This window comes from Coptis chinensis, chromosome 1, assembly GCF_015680905.1.
Source record: "Coptis chinensis isolate HL-2020 chromosome 1, ASM1568090v1, whole genome shotgun sequence".
Taxonomy (NCBI): Eukaryota; Viridiplantae; Streptophyta; class Magnoliopsida; order Ranunculales; family Ranunculaceae; genus Coptis; species Coptis chinensis.
In genome coordinates, this window is record NC_141456.1 from 20,637,516 (window position 1) to 20,654,335 (window position 16,820).

The following is a 16,820-nucleotide window of genomic DNA, read 5'->3' on the forward strand; positions in this document are numbered from 1 at the left end:
AAAATTAGGTTAGACTCCATTAATTAGTTCCAATAACTTGTTTTAGATCTAGTTTTTACATTCAATGAATTAGTTTTAGAACAAAGTAGATTATCATTTAGAATCACTATTAGTTTTATAATAAAGTATTAGTTTTCATTTCAATTTAGTTATTGATTAAATTCTTATTTAGTTTTAGTTGTTTTAAATTCATAAATTAGTTTGTCTTTATTTTGATTTTTAGACTATTGTTAAAATTAGATTTATAAAGTTTAAATTAGTTATTAAATTATGACTTGTTATTATTGTTCTTGTGTTGGGAATGATAGTATAATGATATTAGGCTAAAACCTCCATTAGAGGAGGTTAAGGAAGCCATGTGAGGATGATTGCTTGTTAGAATAGTTGTTATTTAGAATAGAAATTTCACATCTCATTACTCTCACCATTGTTCCTTATGTTTGTTCAATTGAATTTGTTTAAGTCTTGAGAGTTAAGAGTGGAATGATTCTGTATTCTATATATATTGCAGGAATATATATGTGAGAGTAGGAAATAAATAATTGATACCATAAGAATGAGGTTAGAGTAATCTAGTTTAGTTTTTACGGGTTATCAAATGGCGCTGCTGCAATCTTAATCTCGTTCAAGACAAGAATTCAATTGCTTGAATTCAAAGGGAAATCCCCCATTCTCTACCCACCCACCCTTTTAATTTTTCATTCTTATTTCTTGAATATTTGGAACTATTCACTATTTTAGGCATAGAGGCTACGGATTCACAGAGGAAAATATTGCAGTAAAAGTATTTGTAAATTTCAAAAAATTCTGAAAATTTACAGGCGTAATCCTTAAGGTGTTATTGATTTACTGTAATTGTTTCAGATATTTCCTAGTTGTTTTACCTAGTGAACTAATACGATCTTTACAGTGCTATATTTCAGTTTTCAAACCGTAAGGTTTTGAAAAACAGACAAGTAAGGTTACTTAGGCAGTTCCAAAAATTCTAAACGTTTTACAGGAGTATCTATCCTAAGTCAGGAGTTTTCAGTAAAAATTTGAAGAGTTTTTGATTTGTTTTGACCTCCTAACTAGTGGAGTGTTTCCAGTGTGTTTCTGCAGTTTTGTAAACACTTAATTTCTGGAACAACAGCCGATAAGGAGGGTTTGTAGAACTCTAATTATTCTAAACCTTTTCTAAGAATACCCATGATCTGTCAGGAGTGTCCAGTAAACTTTTGGCGATTTTTGTCTCTGTTTTGATTGGTTAACCATTCGGTTGTTTGTATTGTGTCCGAAAACTGTTTCACAAACTTTGAAGGGCAGTAGAAGGACTTTTATAGCTCCGATTGATCTGAAATTTTACAGGCTACTTGATAGACGTCTTAGCAATCTACTGTAAAAATTTTATATTGTTTGGAGAGTGCAACCCACGCCCATACAAGGCCAAACCTGAGAGCGACCCGCGCCCAAAACACTGGAATTCCAAATTCCACCTGAGCGCGACCCGTGCCCTAGATAGCCTATTTCCAAGCACGCCCTGCGCTCAACCGCCTGGACATTGTGTCAAGCACGAGCGCGACCCATGCCCTAGGTAGCCTATTTCCAAGCGCGCCCCGTGCTCAACCACCTGGAACTTGAGTTAGGCAGGGGACCAGCCGCCGCCAAGGCCATTTCGGCGTGACCAGCCCTCTTACGGAGCGACCCGATTTTCACGAGTCACCCAAATTTTCATTTCTTCAAGTTATTCAGTATTTCTAACATCATACAAACATTGAGATCACGTATACAAGACGTTATTCAAACGCGTAGCAAGGAGGCATTCAGGTACTCCTTCTTCCACTCCTCGCCTCTTCTGTCAGAGGAGTTTTAATTCTAGTATAATCAGGCTTGTTTTTCGTAGACATAAATACCATACGCCTATCTAGAATTTCACACACTACACCTACATCAATGGCTAAAGAACAAGAGACTCCTCTTTTTATTTTTATAAAGCCCTAAATGATGGCCCTAAGTCGTGCATCGTTCTTGCAGACCTAGTGGGCGATTTTCGAATTACCCCTAATATATTTAACTTGTTACCAGTTTTTCATGGTTTAGACCACGAGAAGCCTTACCAGCATATGCGTAGGATAGACCAAGTTCTCACTACATTCCATCATCCTAGCGTAAGTCCGGATCAAGTTAAACTTAGGGTGTTTCCATTCACCCTAGCCGACAAAGCGACGTCTTGGTTAACTGCCAAACGCCAAACTCTGTGGACTCATGGGCTAATCTTGTTCAATTGTTCATGGAACAGTTTTACCCACCACTGAAGACAGATGAAATGCTTCAAAAGATTCATTTCTTCCACCAGAATCGTCATGAATCGTTTTCAGAGGCCTAGAATCGTTTCACTGATCTTCTCATTGAATGCCCGCATCATAATCTTGGGAAGGACACGCTTGTTCGTGCCTTCTTCAAGGGGATTTTACATTGTCATAAAGGAGGTTCTAGATATCATGACTGGGGGTAGTTTTCTTAGTAAAAGAGCCTTGGAGGCTTATACATTCTTAGAAGATCAATCTAAGAGGAACAACAATTGGGGAGGTAACGACTTTTCCCGCTCCACTCCTTCTTCTTTTGAGGTTAAACCTGATTCCGAGCTTAAAATTCTTATCGATGCCCTCACTAAAAAGGTAGATGCCATCTTTGTTCAACAACAACCCACTCCAGTCATGAATATTAAATCTACTCATTGTAATGTCTGTTTTAGTCTTGAGCATTCCGACTTCTATTGTCCTTTTGTCTATGCACAACCACCACCACAACTATCACACTTCAACCAGTTAACTCAACATCAAGGACAAGGGAACTTAGTTAACCAGAATAGAGGTTTAGTGCCCATGACCCAGAACTATCAACATCAAGAAATGAACGCTCAACAAGCCTTAATTCCAGTTCAATCATCTATAGACAAATTAGTAGTGACCTTGTTGGAAAAACAAAATCAAATTATGCAACAAAACTCCAACTTGATGAAAGATCAGCATGATCAAAACTCTAAAATGATGAAACAAACGATGCAAATGATGCAGTCTTTGTGCCAAAAGGTTATTGACATGTCTCTTAACCAAAATAATAACCAAATAGGCGTGTTTCCAAGTCAAGTAGTGCCTAATCCTAAGTCAACAAACACCGCCTTTGAAATAAACAGTATTCACTGTAATGGTAATATAAACCAAGGGGACCTACAAAGTCACTACCCGCTTCATTCGGGGAAAGTAATTGATAACAAAGTAACTATGCCCAAGAAGACCAATAAAACGAAGCTGAAAATGAAACCATACCAAATACTGTAATAGAAACTGAAGACCATACAACTGTAAAAGTACCAGTTAAACCACAACCAAAAGGGAAAACCTTACAAGACCCAATAATAGAAATTGAAGACCCTACACCTATAGAGGTTCCAATATGGACACCTAGATGGAAAACGGATAGAGAGAAAGCAAAGACTAATAATATTGCTAAATATAGAGATAAACCACCATATCCCTAGAGACTAGTTATGTCTAAAAAGGACAAAAATTTTGATGAGATTAGGGAAGTGTTTAAAAATCTGACTATAAACCTACCTTTTCCAGATGCTATAAAAAGTTTACCTGGACACGCTAAGTTTCTAAAAGAATTGTGCACCAATAAGAGGAAAACCAACATACCTAATGAATCCTTCTTAACTAAACAATATCCCTATTTATCTGAACATAACGGAATTGTTAAGTACAAGGACCCTGGTCATCCTACTGTACAATGCATCTTAGGTGATACCTTCATAACAACTGCTTTATTAGACCTAGGAGCAAGTGTTAACTTACTCCCTTTTTATTTATATAAACAACTGGGTCTAACAAAACTTCAACCAACCAAAATGACTTTGCAGTTAGCCGATTGTTCTATTACGTATCCTAAGGCTGTAGTTGAAAACATTCTCGTTAAAGTGCAGGATTTTTACTATCCAGTCGACTTTGTTATTCTTGACACAGAAGTTTCTCATGATTCCATTCCTATCATCTTAGGGCGTCCTTTCTTGGCAACCGACAATGCCCAAATCAATTACTGGGATGGCTCAATGACTCTTTATTTTGGAAATCTTTCTGTGGAAGTTAACATGTTTAGACAAAAGCAGAGATAACTAGGTTTTCTTGTAGAAGGTGAAGTTAAGTCTATTGAGAGTTTTGTATATCACATTAGTGCTTCCGACGATCTCGTCCCTACACTAGTAGATACCCCTCTTATGGAAGAAGACAAAGATCACAATTTTGACTCCTTGAACATGACTAAACTAGCGAAAGAAATTTCCACCCTGCCTTCCGACCCTACAAGAGATGGAGTAAACCTCACAATAGACGAGATAGATGAATTCCTCAAAGATGGAGATGAATACCATAATTATATGGATGCGAACAACTTAGATGAGGAATTTGACGAGTTTCTACGAGCCTGTGATGATCCACCCTCTCAAGCACTGCTTAGAGCACCACCCTACCACCAACTACCTGAGCTAATCCCTCACAGAATCCAATCATTCTTCCCACCCTTTTCTTCTAACACTTATCCACATTCCAAGTATCTTCCACAACCATCCATTTTTTCATACTCATTCACTTGGCCACCTTTTCGTTGGAGGAAAAAGAAGTTGCATGCTCGATTACGTTCTAGATCTATCAGACTTCGCTTTCATTTCACTAAGTTGCGTCGTCGAAAATCTTGGTGCTTATTTCTGTTTGGGGGTGCATTCCACGGTAATTATTTGTGGAACGATCCACAACTATTTCGGTTATTGATATATGGTAAACTACATGTTCATTATATACATATGTGTTAGATAAAGTCTTGAGTATCTGACTATAAAAGACTCATTTTATTCTTCGGTGTACATCCTTTCACTTCCATATATTGATAAGTGCACCATTCAGGTAACTAGGCCCTCCCTAGGGAGTGTGTGGCTGTAAGTACTGGATCCTAAGTCCACGGTTAACATAATTCACGTCTTCCACTCTTGTATGTTTTCTCAGTTTTTGAGTCATGTTTCTCTATGGTGTGAATTATGCATATATTGCATTATTGTTTTTATTAGTTCGGATGTTAATTTTGAATTCCATAGTTAAATTTGAATTTGGTTGTTAAATGTTGTTTGAATTTCAATTTTAATATAATATGGTTCTTTTCAAATTGTGCATTGTTTTTATTGTTAATCCCACCTTCTCGAATTGTTTGGGGGTGATATTATTTACTCTAGCATGATTTATTATATGATCCTCCATTTTAGAAGTTGTTTTGGAGTGATGGTTGAGAATATTGCCGATATGGGCATGCCTAGGATTAGATGTGGTGGTAGGATGAAATCTATAAGAGTTTAGAAATTACTATTCTAAATTCAATCTAAGAGATATTAGGTTTGTATTAGAATCAAGAATAGGGGTAGTTTCCATTTCCGATTTTGGAAATTTCTGTTTCCGGCAATTGACTTAAAACGTTTTGGAAACTTCCCAATTCGTTTTGGAAACTCAAACCTATATGAACTTCATTCATTCTCCACACAAAACTCACATCTCTCACATTCATCTCTCACCTTTCACTCCCAAATTTTCTTTCTTTTTCCTTCTCACTTCCGCATTTCAACACCTCGGAGCGCACCTGCGCCCCAGTGGAGCGCCACCTGCACCCTAGGCACTGTCTGTCAAAATTTAACCTGAGAGCGACCCGAGCCCATCCCAGGCAAAAAGTGAGTGCCACCTGCGCTGAAGCTTGGAACTCAAATTTTTTCCTGAGCACAACCCGCGCCCTACCAAGACAAAAAGTGAGCGCACCCTGTGCCCAAGTCCCTGGAACTAGACATTCACCTAGGCGCACTCCGCGCCTTACCCAGGCATAGGTTGAGCACACCCCGCGCCCTGACCCCCGTGGGCACGAAAAATTCCAAATTTTTGTGGGTTGTTCCAGGATCGTTGCAGCTGTTCTAGAGAGTAGTTTTGTGATGACTTCTCCTATAGTGATATCGGATCAGTCTTTCGAACACTTGTTAGGAAGTGAGACTTATGGACATTGGTTCCACGAAAGGATCTTGCAGTTAGGATGCGAAGGAGCCTCATCTCTTTGGAGAGGCAGGATGCGAAGGAACCTCATTTCTTTATAGAAAAGGTTGACAACACTTAAACGCTGGAGTTAAGGTTAGTTTTTATTTTAGTTAGTGTCTGCTTATGTTCCAAGCAATTTGATTCTTGTTAACGCCATAACAGGTGGAACTCATATCGAGTTGTGTCAGTTTTATTTGCTATATTAGTATGTTATAACCTTGTTTTGCAGATGTTCCAGAATTTCACGCGCTTCAATGGTATTTCTCTACCCTATTTATTTAAATACTTTGAGAACAAAGCATGCTTCTTGTTTGGGGGGGGGGGCATAGAAACACGTGTAATTAAGGCATCTGTTAGGATATAGATATGTATAATATGCACTTGTTTTCTAGTTAAAAAAATTCAAAAATTTAAAAATACACTACACCAGAATTCAAGAAATAGGACACACTCTTAGGACTATATACCCCGTCTTAAATTAAAAATGATAATTGCCATCTTAAATTGTCTTAATCCGTCGTAGTTGTTTTTTTAGGTTGACTAAAGTTGACTCCAGGACATTAGTTTTCGTCCCAAATATGAGACGAGACAAGTTGTCTTTCCTGGTTTTGGTGACCGTCGTAGATTATTTTGAGAGAATGTATTGCTCACGCACCCAATATTTCACTATCCCGCCCAAGATTTTCACCATTCCGCCCAATATTTCTTTCTTTTAGTAACCCTAGTGTAAAAGGAAAATGAGACTTTGGTGGGAATGATTTGTAAGTTAGAGCAAAATCGGCAAGAGCTACATCTCTCTCTCAAGTTTGGTAACCCCCTCATCTTTATCTCAACTTTTTGTATCCCTCTCTCTCTTTCATCAATTTTCGTTTTTGTTCAGTACCTCATTTTCTGAACCCCATTTTTTTTTTGTTTGGATAATCATTTATGAACCCCAATTTCTAGGGTTGTGCATTATTGTAAGCATACAAAGTGGAGAGGAGGTGTCAATTAAATTGGTATGTTCTACTCTTTGTGTTTTTTTTGTTTGAGAATTTTAAAGCAATTTGTATACAGCTTGTGTCTTTGTTGTAGTATTTTGATGTGATTGTTCACATGCTAATTTTATCGGACCTAATTAAATCGTCAAGGATTTTGTAAGAATAATAATTGAATGTTAAAGATCTCTTTTTTCCTTAGATATCGATGTCATGATACAAGCTTGCGAGTTGATAGTTTTTCTCTGTTGATAAGTATAAGTTTGAATCTTTGTTGAAGCTTATTTAGTAGGTTGGTAAGTTTGGGCCTTGGCTATTGTCAAGCCTTACATATTTCTTTTTGTTTACCTAGTACTTATCAAGAAGCAAAGACTAAAAGACAAGATATGAACCATCTTTATCTTCTTCCAAGAGCACCAAGATACTATAGTGTAAGTACTTAAATTTCTTTATTTCTTCTGTAGTTCACCTTTTAATTCAACAACCCTTTTATAAGCTACTGGGATTGAGTGGTACGTGTGGATAGTGTGACAGATCGAGTTTTATTGTTTCAACACGAGCAAAATTTGAGTTTGTTCTCTTCGTCAAGTTAGTCGAAAGGTTAGAATAATTATCTCTCAATTAGTTAATTTAGATTAGATTGAATTAGTGTTAAATTTCGTTAGATTATGATATATTTCAAAGGATTGAATTGGGTAATTGATTGTGACAATGGGTATTAAGATATAGTGGTTTGAGGAATTTAGTGGAGAAGGTCAATCACAATTGTGGAGTTTACCTTGCTAACTTGGTAAGAAGCTTAACTATTCTAATTTGTATGTTAAGGAAGAAAAAGACCTTGTGCTGAACAATTGCTGAATTTTAGATTGTTATTGTGCATTAAATCCTTGTCGCACATAAAGTTCTTTATCACTTGATTTGAAACAAGTGCCAAGACTGTGGTACTGGAAGCAAGAGCTAATTTAGTTTGTGTAATATAAATTGTGGGTGTTGTTCTATGTTGTTAGGGCTAAGTAGACCCCATTAGTCGTGTGTACCATCTGAAACACTTGATGAAAAGTGTCGAAGAGAACCATATATGCGAACTGATTGGTTCTCATATAGGCATGTTGTGTTGATTGGTCATTTGGTTGTAAACTGATTTTTAGTATCTTTGTTATCTAGTTGGATGGGTGGAAATTGTATATGATTGATTGAATTGGCAAAGTCAGATTAGATTTCCAGTAATTTTGCCCTATCAATTCTTTAGTAGCTTTAATAACATAGTGGAAATATTGATTTGTATGTGGTGTTACTAATGAGTAGTTGAAGAAAAGCTATGAATCCCTTACTGTTTTTGCATGAATTCGGCCTTCATATCTTTCATTATGTTAATGAAATATTAATACCTTATTTTTTTTCTTATATTTGTATGAAGGAGTTCCTAGGTCGTATGGTTGGATAAAAGGGACATTCTTTCTTTAAGAAAAGTAAGATCAGGTGGGGTGAATTAATACTTATCTTTTCTTTTGGTAAGGAAATGAGGCTTGAGCAGCTAGCAACAAAGGAAAATGGAAAACTGGAGTTTGGCTAGAGAAGAGGACAACACCAATTCTTGTTATGCAAAGAAACAAAACAACATAAACATTTCAGGTAAAAATTTCCAAACCAAATTTCAAGGTTATACTTTTGTTACCTGAGTGAATATATAAGTGTCTTTAAACCATGAGCAAAGCTATGGCAGTCATTAGGTACCAGTAGAAGGTCCATGGCTTTACTCTAGTGGATATGGGTGTTTGGTTCATAGTTTTCTTTTCATTCTAATATTATGGCTGCCTTGTTGAGATATAATTCGGTATTCTAGTGGTGCATGTTGAAATTCAGTTGCTCCACCATTACATGAGTAAACGGTAAGGTACGTACTTTCCAATTAAAGGTGGCAAGCGGTAAACTCGGTGTTAGGATGGTTTTGTCGCAAAGACGAGTCACCGCGTTAAAAATTTGATTATAGGGGTTTTATGTGAAAACTGTTTTCAGGTACTTAATCCCAAAAACTGTTTTAGGGACCTTTCTAGAAAAACCTGTTTTTTTTTTTGGGGTTTTTGTTAAATTTCGGATCTGATTTTTTGGGCAAAAAAAAAAGAGATAGAAAAAACAGAAGAGTGGGAGAAGAGTGGGGAGAACAGAAAAAGAAGGAAAGATAGATAGAGAGATGGTGTACAAAGAGAAGAAGAAAGGGAAAAAGTAAGAGAGAGAGAGAGTTGACTGGTAGGAGTGAGGAGAGAAAGAAGGAAAAAGAAAAGAGAGTGAAAAGAGATAAAAAGTGAAATAAGAGGGAGAGAGATCAGGAGAGAAGTGAGGAAAGAGAAAAGAAAAAGAGAGGGAGAGAGAGAAAGTAAGAGAGGAGGAAAAAGAAAGAAGAAGGAAAAGAGAAGGATGGCGGCGAAACTCGGACAATCGTGGTCACTCGTGAAGAACAACCCCTCTTTGATTCTTATTGCGTGAAACTAGTGAGTACTTAGTATTTTGTTTATGTTAACTATGTGTATGATTTATTTTTATCTTATGATGCTTTTCTATTCGTCATAACATATATGTGTAGGAAGATGAATTGATAATATTGTATGTAAGCAGTAGTTTTCTTGGTTTAGTTTTCTGGGGTCGGTTCAGAAGAGTCCTGAAAAATCATGCTTGGGAATGAGGTCTCGGGGCTTGAATAAGAGTTTTAGATCTACAACTTTTCTTTCCAATACAGTTGGATTCACCTCGTTTCAATATCTACACAGTAAGTTAAGACTGTTTTAATACAGAGAAGTCCGTCAGGATTTTTATGACTAAGTTCTGTGTTTGGTCGCATTCTGTGAATTTTCTGTTAAGAATCTGCTTTCATGGTCTAAACATTAGTTGTAGGTAATTTAATTATGTTTCAAACCCAATTTACCTTGTACTAATGGCTATGTTATTTTACATCATCTACAACTTATAGCTGAACAACACATACAGTTTTGACGCAGGATTCCCTGGTCATTAAGAAGTCAATTGCTCTTGCTATTTAAGTTCACGGTCATATAGGGGACATGCCAAGAGCATGTGAAATGACATGAAATGATAATTTTATTACGTACGGTGTGATGTTAAGTGAATTCACTATTATAGTATTTAAGTATCAAATAAGTGCAAATGTGAGTAACTACAAACATTATCTTATTCATCATTATTTATAGCTGATTGTTCTTGTTCTAGCTTGAACGGATGGAATGCAGAACTAGTAATGTAGAAAAAGAATCAGACCTACTGAAAGAGTAGTTGGAAGATCTCAAGAAAGAGCACGACAGAGATCCGGAAGATATTTTGGATCTGAAAGAGTAACTGGAAGATCTCAAGAAAGGCCATGGATTTGGATCCTTTGGAAGATATTTTCTCCCAGCCTGTTGTTTCTAACGGTGAGCAATGGTTCTTTATCATTAATTTTCATGTTTGGCTTTTTTCTTCTTCATGAGGATCTTTGAATGAATTGTGATAAGATTATAAGAATCATGGATTCCCTGGCTATACATTTCTTATTCATTCAGGGCGCTCGGCCGGTGCTCCTCCCCTTTCTGTCAGTGGATAGCTCCAACCACTAGTGCAAGTTTTTATCCTAGGGAAGCAAGTCCAGTTCTTTGCGGAAGAGCTGGCTTTCCATGCTCTTTTAAGGTGTTGTGCTAACGTTTTATGAAATTCTAGCTGCCTGTATGACGTGGGACTTGGCAGAATCCGGGAAGCACTTCATTACAACAATTATCAACGGCTTTGATCTGGTGCCGACATTCTCAACTGCTTCTATTGATGTCCTTCGTTCTGAGGTGCCCTTCTTCATACGTAATAACTGCTTATGGCGAGTGGTTTTTGTGATTGTCTTTTATCATACCATGCTAGCTAACATCAGAATCCTTAAATTTCTTGCAGGTCACTACATCATCTTGGTTAAGTGATCTGCGGGATCAAGTCAAGCATACTAGAATTTTGAATGTTGTTTATCGATCTGCATCTGCTTTAGGATCACATCTACCCTCTATAGCTAGCACAAGAGCAAGGGTTGCTGGGGCAGGTGCCATTTTGCGCCCAGTCTCCAGTAGTACTCAGGTAACTATGTAGCAACTTTGAGAACTTATGTTTGCTTTTGAGCTAGGGATGTGATTTATTGTGCTAAATGATTTTTTCGAACAATTGATGTTACAAACTTCTTATGCTTATGTTAGAATTTGAGGAAATAATATTGTCTTTGCCGAACAAGTATTAGGCCGCAGAGAGGATAAATTGCAAGGCATTGCCTTGGTGGTTTGGCCTTTCTCTTTGGTACTTTAGTAGCACATTAAGCTATGTGACATGGACACTTCATATTTTGAAAGCCTCAATAATGAATTGACTCTTACAAAAAAAAAAAAATCTTTCTAGTAGGGAAAGGTTTGTGTTGTGTCTCCGAAACAAATGCTAATCTGTGCCCAATAAGATAAGTATCCGCATATCCGTGTGGACACAAACACATTGATGCATAAAATTTCTAATTGTGGTTACCCTGATAGACTAAGAACACTCTTTGTTAACATAGTCACAATTCCATAAGATGCCCCTAGCATTGATTTTCTTGTAAGGAGGCGCTTTATAAGGTTTTAACCCCAAGAAATATCTGTGTAACTAGAGAATTGAAATATTTTTTTACCTAGCTATGTCCTACTTCATATAGGTCGCCATATCAGAAACCAACACACCCAACACACACCTGTGTCAATGTTTCTCAGATATTAATTAGGCGAAACAATTTTTTTTTTGCTAGGTTATAATTTTTTTTGCTACATAGCGAAACAAAATGTCTTTCTTGTCCTGATGCCTGATGCAGGCTTCTTGTTTGTTATTATTATTAGGTTTAACTTGGATCTAAAGTATGAACTTTGTTTTTCATGTTGTCATTATGATTATATGTTGGGTACTTCCAGGCATTGTCACGACCCCGTCATCTCTATCGTCGTGGTCCTGCATGGGTGCTCGCCGTCGTAGTGTGACTCCATTACCAACTTCTAAAGAGGACGGAGACGGATCTTAGGCTTCTCTTTTATCAAATAGAACTTCTGATGCCCTTGAGATTGTTTAGTCATGAAAGGTTGTGTGACTCAATGAAAGACCAAATTGCATAAAGGTGGTGAAGATAGGAATTTCAAAGCACAAATTGTTTTTTTTTCCATTATGTTCTTATTATGCCTTGTGTACTTTAAAAGCCTACTTATTTATTGGCAATCAATAGCTTGAAAACATTGTAAATTTTGGAAAACCAATGTATAATATATCAAATTTTGAAATGTGTTGTTTTAGTATGTTTGTGTAATTGATTTTATGATATGAGAATCATGTAGTAATTAGTAGCGATTTGTCGGGGAAAATAGGTTCTACTAAAAAATTAATTATTTAAAAAAAATTACTTTAAACAAATACGACGGGGGATTACTATCGTTATTTGGATGAAAATTTGTTACTTGGGCCTAAAAATTCTGACGGTTCAAGACGTTCTAGATTTGAAAACATGGAGTGCTAACAAAAAGAAAATTTGCGACGGTTTTGAATGTCCTATAATTAACGACAGCTTTAAGTGTCGCACACCCGTCGCATTTCTAATTCGTTTTGCCACGCATTTTCCCGTCGTTAATATTAACGATAGGGCTATTCGCGACGAACTCTAGGACACCATTTCCCGTCGTAAATCTCGATTTAGGACGGCAATTTCCGTCGTTTTTGGCCTTTTCTGATGTAGTGATATAAATAAAAAGTATGTTATACACTTAGGAATATTGGTATTGATTTCCTTCTTTAGACCCTTGATAATCTAGAAATCTCACGTAGCTTTTGCATTAGAATAGTTTTTAGAAACTTAGGCTAATATGTAGGTAATAATCCTTGCATTTATCTATAAATATGTTACATGAGTATCTATGATTGTTGGCAGTAAGTTTATGAAATCTAGGTTAGAGTACTTATTCTACAAATCCTGTGAGAATATAGCCTAAAGCCTTATATGAGTGAACATTTGAGAAATGACACAAGGGATCCACTACCAAAAAAGTGACTTTTAGCGGCGGACTTTTTTGTTGCGGCCATGGTTGTAGTGGCAAGATGCAGGTTGTTGCCGCGGGAACTAAAAATTGTGGAAAAAGACGCCTTTTTGCCTCGACAGTATCCTTTCGTGGCAAAAAGTGAGTGTCTTGCAACAACTGCGAGCCAGCCGCAGCTAGATGTGTAGCTTTTTGCAACGACTAAGTTAGGGCTGCGACTTTAGGTATGCCTTTTGGTGTAGCTGGATTGTGTGGTGGCTAAAAATTAATTAAAAATCAATTTTGTAATTAAAAAAAGCATAAAATATGAGTTCATTCAAGCGGACAATTTCGTTTTTTCCCACCTTTATTTTTTAAAATTGAAATGACCTAAAATCGAATTCTCAAACAACAACAAAAAAGAAAAAGTAGAAAAGCCAAGAGCTAGGGTTTCATTTCCATCTTCACTACTCCATTACTTCCGCAAGTCGTTCTCCATCTTTACTTCTTCCACCAATTGGTCTTCACTCTTTAAGTTACTGCCCAGGTAAATATACTATTGGCCGAAACCTAAGAGTTTCACCAACCCACTTCAAATCACCAATTATAATTGTTTTATCTTTTATCTTTTATCTTTAATTGTTATTCTCTTATCTATATGATTCTAGGTAAAAGGTGTGATTTACTGGTTTAGAGCTTGTGCTTTCTTCTTATCTAAAGGTAAAGTTCATAACTTTGATGCATTAATTTATATCTTAGTTCCAACTGGGCAGATTTGTCAGACTATTGATGGTTTAAAGTTCAAAGATGGCTATCTGTATAAGAAAGTATCTATCGAGTCAATAAGCTATGTGGATGTAGTGCCATCAACTGATGAGCTCCTGAAGTTTAAACCTTATAAGAAAGACACATCTGATGATGCAGAATGGTTGTCACACCTTTATGGTGAGCAATGGAAAAAGCGTTTGTCTGAGTGTAGTAATGGAGCAACCAAAAGCTCAGAAGGTACATCAGGTTCGAAAAAAGGGAATCAATTTCAATTGCACAATCTTGTCTTCTTTGGGTAAGATAGTATTACCACTTGTTTTTGTTGTCTTTGCAATTATTGTGTTATTTTCAATTTTATAGATCACGTTGTTTCTTGCTTTGCAACCCAAAAGATTTTGGTGTTATCATAGGGGTAGAGAGTGATGGCTTCCAGGTAGTAGCATATGGTGTTTCTGTTCACTCTTTCTCAATTTTCTTTTCACATTGCTTGTTCTTATTTGTATTGTTTGTAGATTCTAAAATATATGAAGTGGAAGGAGCGAAGTGTTGAATGTTGAACTCCACGAGATAAACAATAGTAGCTCGATAAAAAGTTTTCCACTATGGACTAGCGGATGAAAACAATATCTCTAAATGACAACCGCCGGGGTTTTGGAAGGTCCATTTACAACGAAGTCTCTACTCCATCTTATCTCCTTCTTTTTAATAATTACTAACTTTGTTTTTTATAGGAATTTTATTAAATGCAAAAAACTTAGTAAAATGAAAGAAGGTAGTGATGAATAAAACCTTAATAGTTATTTTTCTTGCTTTTCAGGGAAAGGAAGGGATTGTAAAACATATTTGCAAATCTACAACCTTTATCTATGATGAAAGCCAACTGGAAAATGGTGGTTATTTCTGTGCCAAGTCTCAGATGTGTGAGAATATCAGTAATTCTAATGGGGTCCACCATTAAACCATTGTATGTATTGAAGCTCGAGTATTTTCTCCTTGGGAATTGGAGTTTGGGATACTTCCTCACTTTCTTATCTCTTTTATTTCTTCAGGGCAATGTATTCGGTGCTCCGGGGTTGGAAGATTCCACTGGATCCCCCAAGTCACCTGAGTTATTTAAGAAGCCATGGGAAGAAAAGGAGAGCACACGTGATTGTATGTATATAGATGGATGTGTATTGCACATTGTTTCTGCTGGTGTTTGATTCTAAGGGATGTAATTTTGTATCCCTATTAATTTAGTTTTTGAATGTAGTCAATCAATAGTCGCAAAAGGGATAGGGATGGAGCATTTTACGTTGGCCAAACACCGAGAATCGAATTGGTCCTCTAAAGGGCCATCCTTGCCGTGTTGTTGCTATTTATCATTTCGACATCACCGTTAAGGTTGATTATGAGACAAAGGTCTTGTCGGGTTGGTTGGAATCGAAATGCTTTGTTTTGTTGGATGCGAGATAAGGCTCAATTTGAAATTTATTTTACATGCTACTGAACTTCTACAGTTAAATGTGAGCATCTTTCTGAAGTTGGTATGAAGTCCAATTTCATGACTTGAAATGATAGATTTGCAACACAGGAAGGTATGAACCTTTTATGACTTGATTGATGGCATTCACATCTTTCCATGTGTTTGTACTTGTACTTGTGCATGTATAAATGTCTGAATGTTATATATTGACATTTATACAAACACCAAACTTACTCATACCGTTCATTGATACTGTTATGCGTAAGCTGTTCTACAGTTTGAATTAATATCAATCAAATTTTCTTTTGTATCTTCCATGCAGTTTGTCTTTAGGTTGTATGTGGCAAATCATTAGTTTTTATTATATCTATGTCTTTGGAACTGCCTATGTCTGGCAACAAATTTGATTGAAGTTTTGATGACCAAATTGACAATCCAGATTTAATCAGATTTATGAAACGGAGATCTATATCCAGTCTGAAAAATCATACTTAATCTAGATCTGATATAATCCACCTTATAATTGGATAAGAAAAAAAAAGTAAAAGCCCATGTTTATGAATCATTGAGGAAGGGTTAAGGGAATCTCTGCACTTGAACATATATGTATGTGCACTGGTTGTGCAGGGGGTTCTACAGGTCGGTTTTGGGCTTGATCCAAAGTCTGTTGTCGGTTCCATTATATCAACTCATTTGCATGTGTAATATTTCTTGTTATCTGTTTGTCTTTTCGTTCATATAATTGATTTCCTTGATTCTGAAATTTTGATAGAGGCATCAGGAGCACCAACAAAAAGCAATGGATGGGGTGGTTCTGCTTCACTGACTACTGGAAGGTATACATTTGTGGTTTCAAATGCTCTACTCATCTACAAGAGTTTTTAGCACCTTTGACTAGAAATTGTTAGAATATAATCATATATTACAGTTGTATCCTATAGTAATATATGATTATATTCTAACAGAAATTGCCGTTTAAACTCTATTTTTATTGTGAAAAACATGCATTTTGGATTTTTGGATTTTTGAGTAGGGACCGAGTATGGCTCGAGGGTAATCAATTAACTGCCCTCAAGTTTTGGGTTTTTGGTTAGTAATTATGAGGTCAGCATAGAAGAAACTAGTTTGTATGGTAACAACTTGTAATGGAATATTAATTAGGACTGTCCCATCCTTTCCTAGTTACATCTACAAGAGATGAGATGTAGAGATCCCTATGACTAAATTTTTCTCATCGGGTTATTTTTCTTTGTTCTCTAGTAGTTAACTTGAACCTTCACGTAGTGTTTTTTTCTGTTCAGTAGTTTTTGGAGAATGGAAGAGGAGGCCCTAACTCATTGTGTAAATAAACTGCTTTGGATTGAGAGTTCTCCAATCTTGAGGCATTTTCTTCTCGCAATTGAATATTGAAAAATGCATGAAGTTTCTATTTATTACCGACAATAGTATGATACATGACAGTTATTCAATC

General features: G+C 36.4%; 1 protein-coding gene across 6 annotated transcripts; it reads left to right on the forward strand.

The window, feature by feature from the left end:
- The first annotated feature begins 6,689 nt into the window (after positions 1 to 6,689).
- Positions 6,690 to 12,361, forward strand: LOC147522802 (uncharacterized). 6 transcript variants are annotated; one of them, XM_086595054.1, is made up of 7 exons: positions 6,690 to 6,907; positions 7,044 to 7,096; positions 8,496 to 8,707; positions 10,298 to 10,497; positions 10,781 to 10,899; positions 11,003 to 11,179; positions 12,031 to 12,361. In XM_086595054.1, exons 4-7 carry the CDS (start codon positions 10,446 to 10,448, stop codon positions 12,094 to 12,096), a joined length of 414 nt encoding a protein of 137 aa, XP_086451180.1. In that variant the 5' UTR covers positions 6,690 to 6,907; positions 7,044 to 7,096; positions 8,496 to 8,707; positions 10,298 to 10,445; the 3' UTR covers positions 12,097 to 12,361. The 6 variants fall into 6 exon arrangements, with proteins under 6 accessions (XP_086451180.1, XP_086451179.1, XP_086451185.1 ...); XM_086595053.1 differs by having other exon boundaries at positions 8,592 to 8,707; XM_086595059.1 differs by having other exon boundaries at positions 8,592 to 8,707; positions 10,627 to 10,899; positions 12,031 to 12,360.
- The last annotated feature ends 4,459 nt before the right edge of the window (positions 12,362 to 16,820 follow it).